The sequence below is a fragment of the Myotis lucifugus genome, unplaced genomic scaffold (genome assembly GCF_000147115.1).
Source record: "Myotis lucifugus unplaced genomic scaffold, Myoluc2.0 scaffold_4, whole genome shotgun sequence".
NCBI classification, from domain to species: Eukaryota; Metazoa; Chordata; class Mammalia; order Chiroptera; family Vespertilionidae; genus Myotis; species Myotis lucifugus.
This window is the reverse complement of record NW_005871052.1, coordinates 8176316-8194605: the sequence shown is the minus strand read 5'-3', so window position 1 is coordinate 8194605 and position 18290 is coordinate 8176316. Positions and strand designations below refer to the sequence as shown.

The 18290-nt window shown below is 39.9% G+C and overlaps 1 protein-coding gene and 1 pseudogene across 1 annotated transcript in view; both read left to right on the top strand.

Annotated features, from left to right (window-relative positions):
• The window catches only part of LOC102422327 (vascular endothelial growth factor receptor kdr-like), a 353529-nt gene that overhangs the window by 154292 nt on the left and 180947 nt on the right, over positions 1-18290 (top strand). The window contains exons 9-10 of the mRNA XM_014465282.2: positions 8585-8702; positions 10497-10669. Coding sequence (XP_014320768.1) covers positions 8585-8702; positions 10497-10669 — 291 coding nt within the window. The remainder of the gene's footprint in view (positions 1-8584; positions 8703-10496; positions 10670-18290) is intronic.
• On the top strand, positions 4224-6242 carry LOC102421718 (annotated as a pseudogene).

Below are 18290 nucleotides of genomic sequence, written 5' to 3'. Positions count from 1 at the left end.
CTCTGGCATCCAGATTGGCTGAGCTGTTCCTTCTGGAAAGATACAAAACACAACCTCTTCCCCACATTATTATTGAATCTGATAAAACTTTTGTCTGGTTTTTGCTTTCTTCAATCAGGTTAACTTGGAGGAGGCTATTGTACAGGAGGCCTGATGCCTTCTGGCTGCTGTACAACCCTCTGCATCGCAATTCAAAAAATTTAAAACATAAAGCAAAAAATTTTAAAATATAAAGATCATGACTGAGTTTATATTTGAGGTGACAATAACATCTGTCTCCCCCTTTCTGTTTTAATAATTGCATTTTAATAGTATGATTGGTTTACTTCATTATTGCTTGAGAATTATAAGGGATACTAGTTTTATGACAAATTTGATATTGTTGACAAAAGTACTGAAAACAGGATTAGCGTACGTGGATCCATTGTCTGTTCTTAGCTCTAGGGGAGGTCCTAGTACCATAAAGGCAATGATTAATTATGTGCTAGGCACTCTTCCCTGTTACTTTTCCTTAATAAATCTTGATAAGTGAAAGCTGCCTGAAGGGTTTGAGTCCTTTTAAGACTCTTCATTCCACATCTGCAGACTAGAAGTAAACATATGAGAACAAGAATGAGACAAACAATAGTGGTTATGCTGAGAGGTAAATGCAATGATATCAGTGAAAGGGGTTAAACTCTGTCAAGTCCTCTTTAAATTGCTGCCAGGCATTAAGGGAATTGGTTTGTAAGTTTGCCTGGGATAATTGTACAATATGCTGTTGTAATTCTAAAATATCAAGGGTTGTGTTACCTTTCCCCCAAGCACCAAGAAGGTGATTTTTTATTGATTCCCAAGGGTACAGGGTACTATTATAGGGAACGGGGGTAACACAAATCTGGGAGAAATTATAATGACACTTGCAAAGATATTCTTTGCTCTAAGCCGTGGATTTTATCACCCATCCACAAGACTATAGACTTTAGTGCCGATAATTCTATCTCAAACTGGCTGTCAATTCTTTTTTGTATAGACAGGGTCTTAGTTACATTTTCCTTGACTTGTTGTACAAACTGAGAGGTTTGAACAGTTTGTACCATTGATGAAGCAGCAATGCCCACAGAAGTAAGTAACATTACTAGGGCAAAGATTTCTGCAATTAACATTCCAAGAAATCCTTTTTGTCTTTTTAAGATTTTTACTAGATCATGCAACAGTTGGTAGGTTTGATGAGATTCCCAAGGCTCAGTTAAGTTGGTGGGAATCCAAGCAAAAGATGGTTGTTTTAAAATCATGAGGAACTTCTTTTGAAATGTAGAATTAATACAATGGGATAAAGTGCAACCTGTGCATGACACCTCATCCAGATGGCTCGTAACATTAAGGTGCATCTGGATGGGGCCTGAGAGGAGTACAAATGGATCAAACACACAGGCAGTAGCAAGCACTGTCTTATTGAAAGTTGCTTGTAAAGCAAAAATGGAATTATTTGAGTTATAATTAAAACTATACCATTTAATAGGTGCAAGTGCAGCAGCTAATTTCCACTGCATACTTTGTAGGGGCTGATTGTCATGTTGCAATTGAGACCCAACAAATCCTCCTCCATGCCATGAGATGGAGTGATTTGCTTCAACATATAGATAGGATGAGTTACCTTTCCATTTTAGGGTGCGATTGTTACTATATAAAGACCCATAAGGGCTCCAGTCCACAAAGAAAAAATTGTTATTAAGTTTGCTGGTGGTAGGATAATTACTATAACAGTCTTGCCAATTAATTTCTTCCTCAGTGGGGTACCATTCATAAGACTTTTTACATAATGGCTTAGTTGGGGGGTGTCTTAGCACACTTATATTTTCTGCACCTCTCCCCGGAGCAAGTAGAGATAATAAATGTATTTGTGCTTTTTCTTCCCCATCCTTTGGGGTCCAAGCTGGCCAAAAACCTCTCTTTAATTTTACACACAAGAAAGCAGTGGTTTGATTTAGTGTCATACAAAAGGGAAGCTTGGTGGCAACACCTCTGTAAAATTATACTTTGCCCATATATTTCCTTGCCCCACCTGTGGTCCTCCTGGATGACCAAGGTTTGGGGTATCATTGGTGACTATATTAGGTGGACAATCAGCCCACGTAAGGGGTCTTACCCATGGTGGGTCAGGAACATAAGTCCAAAATACTTCCCCATTTGCCCCTGGTAGCATTACCGTACAGCTGATTACTGCTAGCATGGCAAGAAGGATGTTCTCAGGTGTTCCTGGGCTCCAGGTTACTTCTGGGCTCTTTGCTGTCCACTTCATCCTCCTCCCACTTCTTATCTTCAGTGAGTTGCTTGGGACCACTGCTATTCACGGCCGGGGCAGTTGATTACCTGCAGCTGTAAGGCACGGCTCCAGGTGCAGACTCCTCTTTAACCTGGCCAGTTCTTCTCTCGGATCCATGTTGAAGTTACTATTTCTTGCAGGAATCCACACGGGCTTAGAGAAATTTTCTGGAAATATATAAGCATATCCTCGACCAAATGTTAAGAGGGAATTTCCTATAATTTAGATTTGAGATTCTTTCATTTAACCAGAGCATTTTCCTTTTGGCCCACTTTGACACCAGTGCACATTCACCAGCATTACAAGTGAAAATCAATTGTAAAGTAACAATTTTAAAATAATTTAGGCTTAATGTAATATTCTTACATGAGATTATTCTACTATGCCCCAATTTTGTATTAAAATAATATAAAGAGGCTTTTGAAGAAAATTTTAATGCAGTCTTGATAACTTTAGATTTAATTTCTTGTATAGAAATATGACTGCTTTGGATACATAACATGTTAAGCAATTTTTGAACCATCAATAAGAATTTTAGTTAATACTTCAGGAATAGTTTCCTGTACAGTACAATTAAGTTTTCTTGAACATTTATTTATTTCAATTAGCCAATTTAAATTAATTTGAAATGAGGTTTATATTTTAATTTTACTTGTCTTTGTGGACAGTAAATAACATTAATTGGATTTCTGCTACCAGTCCCTTTGAGTATGTTGACATAAGCTATTTAACCTTTGTTTAGGGAGAGAAAATATAGATCATTAACTTTTAATTGTCCTTAGTTTAAGGAAGACAGGGTTTTCTAGATGACTTCAAACCCCTTGGCATTTATACCTTTTAGATAGTTGCAAATCGCTGTTACATGTGAGTCAAGAAATTAGAAAAGTGACTTTGTGGGTCTGTGCATACACTTAACTTTCATGACATTCAAGGCATATGCATTTAAATAGAACATTGCTATTAATTAATTTTTTAATTCATTTGGCAGAGTTTCTTCATGCAATCTCATTGAAAAAACATAGTAAATAAATCCATGAGGCATGCATGCGGCCCCATCCCCGGGGCCCAAAACTCCGCCTTTAATTCCACCTCTGAAATTCCATTCTGCCTCAGTAAGCAAACATTTCTTTTGCAATTGGCTAATTCAAAGGGAGGGGCGGGCCTTTGCTGTTTCAAGGTGGCGGCCCCCAGGAACATCATGTGCCATGTGGCCCAAGATGGTGGCGCTTAAGCCTTTTATCAGATATAAAAGATAACTTGCTTATCACACTCGGTTGAAAATGTAGAATTAATCCTCTTTTCTAACTAGATTTAGATTGAAAATTCACTAGAATTATATAACTTTTTAAATCTTAACTTAATTCCTAAACTCTTAAAAGTTTCAATCCTTTTTTTGATAATGAGACAGAACTCAGACAAAAACAATATACAAAACAAATATCAAGTCATATGAAACACATCTGGCAAATAAATTCAATTTTATACTGTAGATATTTTATGACCCAAATTTAAACCCAAACACCCATAAGTGAGATCATGTGAATAAGCACCTCTCCAAAGAGAACATAGCCATATGAAAAAATGCCCAACTTCACTAAACATCAGAGAGATGCAAATTAAAACTATAATGAGGTATCACCACACACCTGCCAGAATGGCTACCATCAATAAATCAACAGATAACAAGCACTGGCAAGGATGTAGAGGAAAGAGGACCCTAGTACACTGCTGGTGGGAATGCAGACTGGTGCAGCCATTATGGAAAACAGTATGGAGTTTGCTCAAAAAATTAAAATATAACTTACAGTGTTCGTGAAGCGAAGCGGGGGGGGCGGGGAGTGGGCCGGGGCCCAGGGTGTTTGACCTGTCAGTACATGAGAAGAAAGGAAGGAGGAGGTCCAGAGTAGCGGCTGCCGAAATGTACCTGTGTGGAAGCCTGGCAGCGGGTGCTTTGAAGCAGAAGCTGGCGCCCTTGGTGCGGACTGTGTGCATCCGAGGCCCGAGGCAAAGGAACCAGCTTCCAGTTGTGCAGTGTCACCACCTAGGATCCCCTTCTAGATCACTAGCGTCCGCAGGTGCTTCTGGGAAAGATGGCAGCAGACTAGTATACTTCTTAATTGTAGGAGCAACAGTCACTGGGGCAGGAGTTTATTATGCCTACAAGCTTATAAAAAGTGACCAAAAAAGATATAATGAAAGAATTTCAGGATTAGGGCTGATACCAGAAGAGAAACAGAAGAGGGCCGTATTATCTGCTCCAGAAGGAGAGCCAGTTGCTCAAGTCAGGGTACCAAGTCATGTTCCATTCCTGCTCATTGGTGGAGGCACTGCTGTTTTCGCTGCAGCCAGATCCATCAGGGCTCGGGATCCTGGGGCCAGGGTACTGATTGTATCTGAAGATCCTGAGCTGCCATACATGCAACCTCCTCTTTCAAAAGAACTGTGGTTTTCAGATGATCCAAATGTCACAAAGACATTGCGATTCAGGCAGTGGAATGGAAAAGAGAGAAGCATATATTTCCAGCCACCTTCTTTCTATGTCTCTGCTCAGGACCTGCCTCACATTGAGAATGGTGGTGTGGCTGTCCTCACTGGGAAGAAGGTAGTACATCTAGATGTGAGAGGCAACATGGTGAAACTTAATGATGGCTCTCAAATAACCTATGAAAAGTGCTTGATTGCAACAGGAGGCACTCCAAGAACTCTGTCTGCCATTGATAGGGCTGGAGCAGAGGTGAAGAGTAGAACAACACTTTTCAGAAAGATTGGAGATTTTAGAACCTTAGAGAAGATTTCCCAGGAAGTCAAGTTGATCACGATTATCGGTGGGGGCTTCCTTGGTAGAAAATTGGCCTGTGCTCTTGGCAGAAAAGCTCAAGCCTCAGGCACCGAACTGATTCAGCTCTTCCCTGAGAAAGGAAATATGGGAAAGGTCCTCACTGAATACCTCAGCAATTGGACCATGGAAAAAGTCAGACGAGAGAGGGTGAAGGTGCTGCCCAATGCCATTGTGCAATCAGTTGGAGTCAGCGGTGGCAGGTTACTCATCAAGCTGAAAGATGGCCGAAGGTAGAAACTGACCACATAGTGGCAGCTGTGGGCTTAGAGCCCAATGTTGAGTTGGCTAAGACTGGTGGACTAGAAATAGACTCAGATTTTGGTGGCTTCCGGGTAAATGCAGAGCTCCAAGCAGAGCTCCAAGCACACTCTAACTTCTGGGTGGCAGGAGATGCTGCATGCTTCTACGATATAAAATTGGGTAGGAGGAGGGTAGAGCACCATGATCATGCTATTGTGAGTGGAAGATTGGCTGGAGAAAATATGACTGGAGCTGCTAAGCCATACTGGCATCAGTCAATGTTCTGGAGCGATTTGGGCCCTGATGTTGGCTATGAAGCTATTGGTCTTGTGGATAGTAGTTTGCCCATGGTTGGTGTCTTTGCAAAAGCATCTGCACAAGATAACCCGAAATCTGCCACAGAGCAGTCAGGGACTGGTATTCGATCAGAGAGTGAGACAGAGTCAGAGGCCACAGAAATCCCTGTTCTTTCAAGCAACCCTGGGGTCCTCCAGGTCCCTGTTGAAGGGGAGGACTATGGGAAAGGTGTTATCTTCTACCTCAGGGACAAAGTGGTGGTGGGGATTGTGCTGTGGAACATCTTCAACCGAATGCTGATAGCAAGGAAGATCATTAAGGACAGTGAGCAACATGAAGATCTAAATGAAGTAGCTAAAATATTCAACATTCATGAAGACTAAAGCCCCCCAGTGGAATAAGCAAGCACTTTGCTGTCCCTGACAGCAGTTTGGATGACTAAAGGAGCATTTTTTTATTCCTCCGTGTGTATGAGTGTGAATGATCATGTCCCTTGTGAATATTTCAGCGATGTAGGCATATTCTTAATGTTCATATCACTAAATAAAACCTGATTCTTCTAAAAAATATATATATATAACTTACATTTGACCCAGTGATCCCACTTCTGGGAATATATCCAAAGAAGCCCAAAACATCAATCATAAAGAATATATGCATCTGAGAGATGCAAATCAAAATGACAATGAGGTACCATCTCACACCTGTCAGAATGGCTACCATCAACAAATCAACAAATGACAAGTGCTGGCAAGGATGTGGAGAAAAAGGAACCCTCCTGCACTGCTGGTGGGAATGTAGACTGGGTCAGCCAATGTGGAGAACAGTATGGAGTTTCCTCAAAAAATTAAAAATGGAACTCCCATTTGACCTAGTAATCCCACTTCTAGGAATATATCCCAAGAAATCAGAAACACCAATAGAAAGGATATATGTAACCCCTATGTTCATAGCAGCACAATTTATAATAGCTAAGATTTGGAAACAGCCTAAGTGCCCATCAGCAGATGTGTGGATTAAAAAACAGTGGTACATCTACACAATGGAATACTATGCTGCTATAAAAAAGAAGGAACTCCTACCAGTTGCAACAGCATGGATGGACTGGAGAGCATTATGCTAAGTGAAATAAGCCAGTCAGAGAAAGATAAATATCACATGATCTTACTCATTTGTGGAATACAATGAACAACATAAACTGATGAAGAAAAATAGATCCAGAGACATAGAAGCATCGAACAGACCATCTAACCTCAGAGGGAAGGCGGGGGGCGGGGGTGTAAGAGATCAACCAAATGACTTATATGCATGCATATTAGCATAACCCATGGACACAGACAGTAGGGGGGTGAGGGCATGTGCTGGGGGTGGGAACGGCTGGGAGAGGTCAATGGGGGAAAAAGGAGACTTATGTAGTACTTTAAGCAATAAAGAATTTAAATTAAAAATAATGCATCCCTATGTTCATAGCAGCATTATTTAAATAGGTAAAATCTGGAAACAGTTCAATTGACCATCAATAGATGAATGGATACAAAAGATGTGATACATTTACACAATGGAATACTGTGCAGCTGTAAAAATGAAGGTTCTCTCACCCTTTGAGACAGCATGGAGGGACCTGGAGACTACTATGCTAAGTGAAATAAGCCATTCAGAGAAAGACAAATATAATATGATCTTACTTATATGTGGAATCTAATGAACAAAATAAGTCCTGAGGTATGGATGCATAGAACAGAATAACAGATCTTAGTGGGGAGGTGAGGAGGGTGGAAATGGGAGAATACAGGAAGAGATTAACCAAATGATATATATGCATACTAGAGGCCCAGTGCATGAAATTCGTGCATGGTGGGGCGTTCCCTCAGCCTGACCTGCACCCACTCAAACCCGGGACCTCTCGGGGGATGTCTGACTGCCTCTCGCAATCCTGGACCACTGGCTCCTAATGGCTCACCTGCCTGCCTGCCCGATCACCCCCACCCCTCTGCCTGCCTGCCTGATCGCCCCTAACCACCTCTGCTTGCCTACCTGATTGCCGATAACCGCTCCTCTGCTTGCCTGTTCTCCCCTAACTGCCTCTGCCTCACCCCACACCTGGAACCCAGGATTCCCTCCTCCAGCTAGTCGCAGGCACCTGGGACCCGGGCTTCCCTCCCTCTGGCTAGCTGCAAGCACCCAGAACCCGGGCTGGCTTTGCCCAGACTGGCTGTAGCCATAGGGAACTGTGGGTGGGCAGCTTTCCCGGGACCATAGCCATAGGCGCCTGGGATTGCTGGGTGGGTGGCTTGTCCCTCTCCCAGACCCCAGGTGCAGAAGCAGCTGCTGGCACCCTGGACAATGGGGCAGGTGGCTTGTCCCTCTCCCTGGCTGCAGCCTGGCTGGTCCCTATTCTTCTCTCATGAGCTCATTTGTGCCTTGCTGGTCCCCATTCCTCTCTCCCCAGTGTTGAGTGTCTGAACCATTAGGGTGTGACAGCATGAAGGTGTGATGACCATTTGCATATTAGCTCTTTATTATATAGGATATGCATATCTCATGGACACAGATAATAGTATGAGGACAGCCTGGTGTGGTACAGGGATTGGGTAGAAGGGAGCAGAAAGGGAGGAAATGGGAAACATCTGTAATACTGTCAACAACAAAAAAAAGAATTAAAAAAATCAATGAATATATCCTCGGGTGAAGATTTTAAAAAAAGAAAAATGAAAAAAAAAGAATTATCCCTTTAAAAATTCCAACAGTGCCTCCCTCCAATCCACACTGAGAAACACCAGCTTATGATAATCAAGATTGATCCTTCTGGGGCTGGGAAGGATGTGATTGCTAATGGGAAGTGTGAACAAAATTGGGACTCAGTTAAAACTTCTTCTTCTGACTCCATCCTGTTCTACTTCCAGAAAAACCATTCCTCAATGTGAGCTACAAGAGAAGCCGCATTTATGAGGTGACAGCTGGACAAAGTATGCTCAAAATGGGAGTAAGAGTGGATGCTTTCCCTCACCCCAATGTAACCTGGTAAGTAGGGCCTTTTATCCTGGGTGTTTCCTGTTTCCCAGAGTCTCTTAATTCCCACCCTTAACACCTGTTCCTTCAATACATCCTCACTGGGGGTCAGTCTTGCAGCAGACCCTGGGCTAGGTAGTGAGGACTCAGAAATATACTCTAACCCCAATCCTACTTTCAGGGCACTGACAGCCCTAGAAACTAGTGCTTTATCTTCTCCTCTATAGGTTTCTTTGCTTGTTTCCATTTTCTTTTATTGATCTTTCATGTATTTGGAAAAATGAGTTTTCTACTCTGAAAAGAGAGGAGGAAATAAGACTGGGAAGGTACCAAGGCCATGCAGAATTCCATAATCTCAGATTTGGAAGGAGTCTTGAAGGTAATCTTACCCAGTCTAATAGAGATACTTTAAGGGTAAGAAATAATACAATAGAAAGAATATGGGCTTTTGAGCCAGACAACCTGTGTTCTAATTCCAGTTCATCGAGTTACCAAGCAAGTTACTTAAACTCTCTAAGTTTCAGTTTCTTTATCTGTAAAATTTGTGTGGTGATATTCTATTATTATAGAATTGTTCTAAGGAGTAAATGATAAATTATTGTTTTTTTAAATCTCTATTGCTTATTAAAGTAGACAGTAGAGAATCATCAAAGACTGGAGTTGGGAGTGATAAATTTGATGCTAAGCTTTAGGAATATTAACATGGCCTTATGTGTGTCAAATGGTTTGGAATGGAGAAAGACTAGAGAAATAGCTACCAGCTTATAGGGTTATAGCAATAGTTGTGAGACATTATATGCCCTGCATAATCTGAAGGCAATGAGATATAAGAGATAGATTTGGAAAACATTGCAGAGGCAGAATCTTCAGGATTCAGTGTCCAATTAGATGTCTGAATCAAAACCCAAAATTATAATTCTTTCACAATTTTTAAGTTTGGTGGAATGTGAAACTGGTGCTGCTATTACCAGTCTGGGTTTCATCAGGATGAAAATGTAGTGTGAATGGAGCAGGAAAGGAACACCAGGATGAGCTTATTTAGAGATAGTCAATTAACATTTGAAATATGGGTCTGGAACTACATGTTGAAGCTGTCAGCTGGGGAGTCATCAACTGGGAGTGGATAAATGCACCCAGGCAGAGTGCATCCAGATAAAAGAACCCAAAGGCAAAATCCAGGGGAACATTTATATTGGGGGGTTTAAGCCTTTATTAAGTTATTACTGATATTTACACAACATATTCAGATCATTAGCAACTCCTAAATTTCTTATCCAGCAGTTTGCTGAAATATTTTTTTTTTAAGTTCTTGCTCTGTAGGAAACATAATTAAGGGGGAAGGAAATGGAAGAAGAGTCAGTGAAGAAGAGAGAGAAACAATGATTAGAATAGTGTCCCAGAGCTCGAAGATCTGAAGTTTATGAATGCTGAGAGAAGGCCACTGGCTTTGATAAGCAGGGCATTGCTGGTAAACCTGGAGAATATGGTTTTGAATATCAGAGAGAAAACTCTGAGTTTCAAGTGTTAAGGAATGAATGGAAAGTGAGGAAGTGGAAGCATGGGTGAGGCCACTTTCCAAAAGTTTTTATTATTAAGGAAAAAGGAAAAGACAGATTTAATTTTTTAATACCAGTGTGGCTGTACAAAGGTGCTCCAGCCTGAGAATTTTATAGAGAGGATTCTACTGCTTAACCTCTCTTTGCTGATCCTGATGAGATGAAGCATAATCAAAATGTCACTGGGGTAGAAAGCTGTATGTCCTAGAAGCTGTCACTGTACTAACCATTCCTTCCCCATGCCTCACAGGTTCAAGGATGGAAAACCACTCCTAGTAAACCATACCATTCAACTTGATCCTGTCAAGTACAAACTCACAATCCTGGAAGTGAACGTAAAGCATGCGGGGAACTACACTTTTGCTCTGAGCAACAGCAAGCATGGACTCTACAAAAACCTCACCATACAACTGATTGTCAATGGTGAGTTTTTGGGATTTGGAATCCATGTAACAATTCCAGGTTCCTGTGTCTATTGTGATAGAAAAAAATCAAAGCAGGAATACAATAGGAACTACCTCAGCTATGAAGGGATAAGGGTTTTGAAGGTGCTTTTGGTCACAAGATGTTTGTTGATTAACCCTCTATGCTGATAGAATTTTCAGAGCTCTGACAAATTCATTTCCTGTCATTTTCTGTTACCAGAGACCCTTAAAATTGGTCTGTTCTTATTGAGAAAATGTCATTTGTGGTGGGGAGAGCCCAAACTCCATCTTGGTAACTGTTTCTGTACATGAAATGTAACTTGCTTGGTAACTTGATGAACTGGAATTGGGACACAGGTTGTCTGGCTCAAAAGCCCATATTCTTTCTATTGTATTATTTCTTATCCTAGATCCACTGCTGCTGATTTCCCTTGAAAGTGGAACAAAATGATCAAATCATACATTCTGAGCACAGCCACCACTGTCTGCCTGATAATGTCCTTACTCTAATTTTATCTAATGGCTTGAAAGCCAATATGAGTTATCTAGTTTATCTCTTCCCCCAAACCTCTCTCTGTCTCTGCATTGTCTTTCAGCAGGAGACCTTCCTGCTATTATGAGTAGCCTACATTACCTTTCACCTACATATTGGGCTTCTGGTAAGGAGAAGGGAAGTTCATGAGAAATAAGAGCCATTCTTGAATAGAATGGTCCTTTATATTTTTAGTCTTATTTCATCACAGAGCAGAAAGAGAAGCCAGATGTGTCCTTATGTAGCTCTAGGATTATGCCTCCCCATCTTTTCTTTCTCAACAACAAAGCTTTGCAAAGAAACAGAGGTTGTGGGAGGGAGGGAAGCTTCCTAGGTTCTTATTCAGCTTTTTTGTTTTATATAAACCATAGATTATCTGTTACTTGCCCATCCTTGCTTACTATGAATGTTTCCTAGATTTCTCTGGGCCACCAAAAAAAGCAGGCTAATTTAAAAAACTAAAAACAGCTACCACCACTATCCCCATCACTACCACAATTGCCATGGTTAGATAATTTTCAGTTTGGACATGGAGGTAAGCACGTGGTACCTTTTTGCCACCTCTGTTAGTCTCTCAATTTAGGTTGATCACTTGTCACCTTTTCAGTCAAGTGAGCACATTATGAAGGGAAGTTTAGCCTTAGTACCTATTCTCAAACCCATATTCTCTGCATCAAGCTCTTATTGGACATGTGAACTTAGCAATTCACTTAGTTCTTATGATCCTGTTTAATCATCCTATCTAATAATAGACAAACATGGTAATTGACCGTACCTTCGCTGTGCCTCCCATTGGCTAATCAGCACGATATGCAAATTAACCGCCAACAAAGATGGCAGCTAATTTGCATACTGCAAACCTATTCCTTGACTCAGAATTTCATCAATAAGGTATCTGAAGAGGAAGGAAAGACAGCAACAAAAACCTGGTAACACCTTCCATCTGTCCTAGGGGTTCTCTGGTCAAAAGCTGTGTAGTTTGTGCTTTCTCAAACAAAAACATGTTGCCTGTTTTTGTTTTTTTTAAATGTTTTCTTGTTGTTGTTTTTTTTAATTTTATTTTATTGCTTAAAGTATTACAAAAAGTAGTACATATGTTTCCTTTTTTTTCCCCATTGACCTTCCCCTGGCCTCCCCTACCCCGCAGTATCTTGCATCCATTGGTTATGCTTATATGCATACATACAAATCCTTCGGTTGATCTCGTTCCTCCCTCCCCAACTCTCCCCAGCCTTCCCACTGTAGTTTGACAGTCTGTTCAATGCTGCTCTGCCTTCTGTATCTATTTTTGTTCATCAGTTTATAATGTTCTTTATTAACCATAAATGAGTGAGATCATGTGGTATTTTTCTTTCATTGCCTGGCTTATTTCACTTAGCATAATGCTCTCCAGTTCCATCCATGCTGTTGCAAATGGTAAGAATTCCTTCTTTTTTACAGCAGCATAGTATTCCATTGTGTAGATCAGGGGTCCTCAAACTATGGCCCGCGGGCCACATGCAAATACAAATATTGTATTTGTTCCCTTTTTGTTTTTTTTACTTCAAAATAAGATATGTGCAGTGTGCATAGGAATTTGTTCATAGTTTTTTTTTAAACTATAGCCCGGCCCTCCAACGGTCTGATGGACAGTGAACTGGCCCCCTGTTTAAAAAGTTTGAGGACCCCTGGTGTAGATGTACCACAGTTTTCTAATCCATTCATCTGCTGATGGGCATTTAGGCTATTTCCAAATCTTAGCTATTGTAAATTGTGCTGCTATGAACATAGGGGTGCATATATCCTTTCTGATTGGTGTTTCTGGTTTCTTGGGATATAGTCCTAGAAGTGGGATTATTGGGTCAAATGGGAGTTCCATTTTTAACTTTTTTAAAAATGTATTTTATTGAATTTTTACAGAGAGGAAGGGAGAGGGATAGAGAGTTAGAAACATCAATGCGAGAGAAACATCGATCAGCTGCCTCCTGCACACTCCCTACTGGGGATATGCCTGCAACAAAGGTACATGCCCTTGACCAGAATCGAACCTGGGACCCTTGTGTCCGCAGACCGGTACTCTATCCACTGAGCCAAACCGGTTAGAGCCATTTTTAACTTTTTGAGGAAACTCCATACTGTCTTCCACAGTGGCTGCACCAGTCTGCATTCCCACCAGCAGTGCAAGAGGGTACCTTTTTCTCCGCATCCTCGCCAGTACTTGTCATTTATTGATTTGTTGATGATAGCCATTCTGACAGGTGTGAGATGGTACCTCTTTGTTGTTTTGATTTGCATCTCTCAGAAGATTAGTGACTTTGAGCATGTTTTCATATGTCTCTTGGCTTTCTGAATGTCCGCTTTTGAAAAGTGTCTATTTAGGTCCTTTGCTCATTTTTTGATTGGATTGTTTATCTTCCTTTTGTTAAGTTGTATGAGTTCCCTGTAGATGTTGGAGATTAAACCCTTATCGGAGATAACATTGGCAAATACGTTCTCCCATGCAGTGGGCTCTCTTGTTGTTTTGTTGTGTTGTTGTTTTTTACTATGTTTCCAACTAATGCCTTAGTGATATCATCTTGTTAGTTAAACTCAATTCATAGTTTTTTTAGGACAAAATAATATCTCTGCTCATGGCAGATAGGGAACTAAATAAGGTAAAGGGCTAGCCACCAGACATGATATCTTTCCCCATGTCCTTACAGAGTGGCCTGATGAAGCTTTGTTTTCTCCTCTTATTGCAGTGCACACTTGCCTCTCATGTCCATTTGTGTCCAAAGAAATTGTTGATCTGCAGGCATGGGGTGAGGTTGGGGGCGGGGGCATATGTCTGCAGTCTCTGCATTGGCTCCCTACACTATCCTCTGACAACTTTAAAATAAATATGGAGACCACTTTTTGTTCCTAAAAGGATCAGATCATTAGTCTGATTTAAGCACCCATACAGACAGGGATACATAGCCCTGCATTACGGCTATGGGATACATGATTAAGGAATAACTAAGGTTTCTCCTTTTAACCTGCACATACTCTAGTAGAGTAAATAGAAAAGCAGCATAGCAGCACAGCCTACAAGAAGTAGCCCACCATCCCCAAAGGGAAAAATAGCTCCAAATAAAAATCTAGGAGGAAGGGGTCAAGAGAAAATAAATAACCCACTTGGGGTCACCCAGATAGTTCAAAGTAGAGGATCATCTAATCCCACCCCATTATCCTCTTCATTTTAAAGATGGGGGGGGGGGCAAAACTGAGGTTTAGAGTGAGGAAGTGACTGATCCAAGGTATTGTAAAGTACATTAGAAAGTAGTCAGAACTTGGATGTAAATCTTCCATATTAGTAAAGTTATAGGTTTAGCTGTTGTTTTAGAGACTCAAAATAATACCAACTGGACAATGTGTTGATCATTTTACAGTGTATACAAATATCAAATCACTATGTACATGTGAAACTCATATAATATTGTATGTCAATTATGCCTCAATAAAAATTAACAATATTAATATAACAAAGTAAATATAATTTCTTAAATATGCTTAAATATATGAAGATCAATAAAATAAAAACAACAAAAACTTAAACAAGATAATACATAACCATCCTGGTCAGTAATCAGGATCCTGTTTGCTCTGCAATTCCTAAAGTGTCATTCTCATCCATATGGTCTGAGATAGCTCTCTACCACCAAGTAGGGAAAGATAACTCATGTTCTATCATTTAAGTGCATGAGAGGAAATTTGCACATATACCAGAACTTGGGCACGTGGTCACCCTAGTTGCTAAGAAGGATAGGAAACATAGTCTTTATATAAGCAACCACATTCTGTTTTAAAATCTATTACTATGGATGAAAGGGGAAATAAATATTGGAAAAACAAGAAGTGTCTGCCATATGTACTGTTGCATAAGTGCCGCAACCTGCACGGCAGGGTTCAGGATCTACAGGAGGTGCCAATGCACAAATGAAAATGCTATACAAGAAATATGAATTTTGGAAGGCATGGGGGGCCAGGTAGAAACCTTTTTCTTGAAGAGGCACTTTTGAAGAGGCACACTGAGACTGGGTCCTATCTGCTTTTATTTACTTTGAATACACAGTTTGCCTTTAGTAATGCATACAGTAAAGTTTGGTAAACAATGTAAGGATTACCAGGTCAGAAAATTGCCTCGAGCCATTGCAATCACAGCAGGGCAGTCTTGTGCTGCTATTCAGCCCTGCTGAATATCAAAGTCCATTGGTTTCCCAATGTCTCTGTTGCACTTTATGTTAATTGCTGTTTGCTTTAGCCTCCAGCATTTCCCCCTTTTTGTTTTCTTAGTAAATCTTCAAAAGTATATGCTGTCTGTAGGGTTCAAGTTTTTTAAAGACTCTTCATTCTGCATTTCCAGACTATAAATAAATATATAAGACCAAGAATGAGACAACAATAGTGGTTATGCTAAGAGGAAAATGTAGGGAGATCCAATGAAAAAGACTGAATTCTTTCATGTCCTTTTTAAATTGTTGTCAGGCATTTAAGAGATTAGTATGTAAGTTTGCTTGGGGCTTCTGCTATTTGGGGCTGGGATAGTCATATGTCTGTGGCTGCAGGTACAGGTTGAAGCTCCAGGTGCAAGGTTCTCATTAATTTGGTCATTTCCTTCCATGACTCTATGTTGGAGTTCGATGTTCCTTGCAGGAATACACATGAGCTTGGAGGGGTTTCCTGAAAATACACAAGCATATACTCGACCAAAGGTTAATAAAAGGTTGGGACCTTTCCATAAACCAGACTCCGGATCCTTCCATTTGATCAAGCCTTTTTTTTTTTTCTTTTGGCTCATTATTACACCATTAGCATTATAAGTGAAAAAATTTAAAGTAATTAAAGCTTGGTGTAGTCTACTTACAGGAGATTTCTCCAGCATCACTATTCCCCCTTTTTGTTTTTCAAGTTGGGATTTTAGCTGCTGATGTTGGCATTCTATAATTGCCTGTCCTTGAGAATTGTATGGTATTCCCAAAATGTATTGAATTTTCCATTTTGTACAAAACTGCTGGAAATGATAGCTTGTGTATGCAGGTGCATTATCAGTTTTAATAATTTTTGGAATTCCCATGATGGCAAAAGCAACTAGGCAATGATTAATGACCTGTTTTGCTGTTTCCCCTGTAGATGCAGTAGTCCAAAGGACTTTTGAAAAGGTATCTAGAGAGACATGTAATGCCCTAAGGCATCCAAAAGGACTATAATGTGTTACATCTATTTGCCAGATATGGTTTCTTTTCAATCCTCAAGGGTTAATTCCTGTATTAGGCCCTTGAGGCAGACATTCCTTGATAATTTTTTAGCCTGCTGTCAACTGAGAATTGTTTAGATAACATTTTGGTAGGCTGATGTAAAAGCCGATGAGATTCTGTGGCTTGTTGTAACAAAGTGACTAATTGATCAACATATGCATTTCCTTTTGTTAAAGGACCAGGCAGGGTGGTATGAGCCCTTATATGAGTAATATAAAAGGGATATTATCTTTGCTGTACAATTTGCTGTACTTGTTTAAATAGTAAAAATAGACTTTGGTCACTGAGCCATTTTAATTGAGCAGTCTCAATTCTATTTACCAGGCCAGCAGCGTAGGCAAAATCAGAAATAACACTGAGAGGCTCCTGGAGATCCTGCAATGTAGCCTTGATAGCTTCTAATTCAATCCTTTGTACAGAAGTGTGACTAGTCTGGATGACTTGGTCTGAATTTCTGTATGATAAGCAGCTTTGCCATTAGAGGAGCCATCAATAAAAATAGCTAATGCTCCAGTAATAGGTTCCTGCCTAGTATTTTTTTGGTATAATAATAGGGGTGTAATATAAAAACTGTAGTAATTTGTTTTTTGTTTTGTTTTGTTTTTTGGGGTTTTTTTTTTAGTAGGTGACAACTAAGTTCCCCCAAATCTTCACTTATTTCAATTTACCAATTCAAATCAGTCTGAAATAAGGTTTATTTTCTAACTTCATTTGTCCTTGGGTGTGGGCAGTAAATGATACTAATTGGATTTCTCCTTATCAGTCTTCTTGAGTACATTGACATAAGCTATTTACCCTCTGTTTAGGGAGGCAAAATGCAAATAATTTACTTTTAAGTGTCCTTGGTTTAGGGAAGATAGAATTTACTAGTTGGCCCCAAACCTTTTGGCATCTAGATTTTCTAGATGGTGGCAAACTGCTGTTTCATGTTGTATTTTCTGTCTCACTGCTCAAGTGAGGCAAGCCACGGAATCAGAAAACGATTCCATAGGTCCCTGTATATACTTAATAAAAGCTCCCTCAGGATTCCCTAAGTATATTGAATAAATTTGTCATTTCTACCATAGAGACTTTTAGGTAAGTCTTAACCAATTAATGCCCCCTAATAATTTCTGGAAGTCATTCAGGGTCTTACTGCAATTCTTTTTTATTTTATCTTTTGAGACCGAATACATTGGTGTTCAATTATGGTTCCTAGATTTTTCAAGGGCGTTTCTTTCTATACCTTTTCTGGAGCAATCCTTAAGCCCCTTTTAGGGAGTTCCTCTTCTAATTGGGTAAACATTGCTAGAATCTACTTTTCCTCTGGGCTTGTCATAAATCACTACATTAAAGACTTTTACTTCCTTTCAAACAGAACAAACAACTTGGTTGCCTTCTGGAAAAACAGGTAGAAGAGAGACATACTGACCAATACTCTAATGCATACATCTCAAGTAAAAGTAACTTTCTTTTTAATTATGGTGTCTCATTAATGATGAGATTTAATGCTTAAATAATAACTTTTAGTTTACTTTGTAAATAGTAGTTGAAGAGGTTTTTAAATTTCTTTTTTTAAGCTTAAATTTACTTTTAAACAGCATTCATTTTGGCTAGTGCTCATTTGCATATGTATACAAATTTTACTTTGGACTTTACTAGAACCAGTTGCTTATAAAATATTGGCTTCTTATATAAATGAGTTTATATGAGATCTTGATTATATTGTGAAAAGCTAACTTATTAAGTAATTAAAGTAGGTACCTTTATTGAAAAAAGCAAAGTAAGCAAGCTTATACATTTGACCCATGAAGTACAGATGCCCCCCCCCGCCCCCCCCCCCCCCCCCCCCC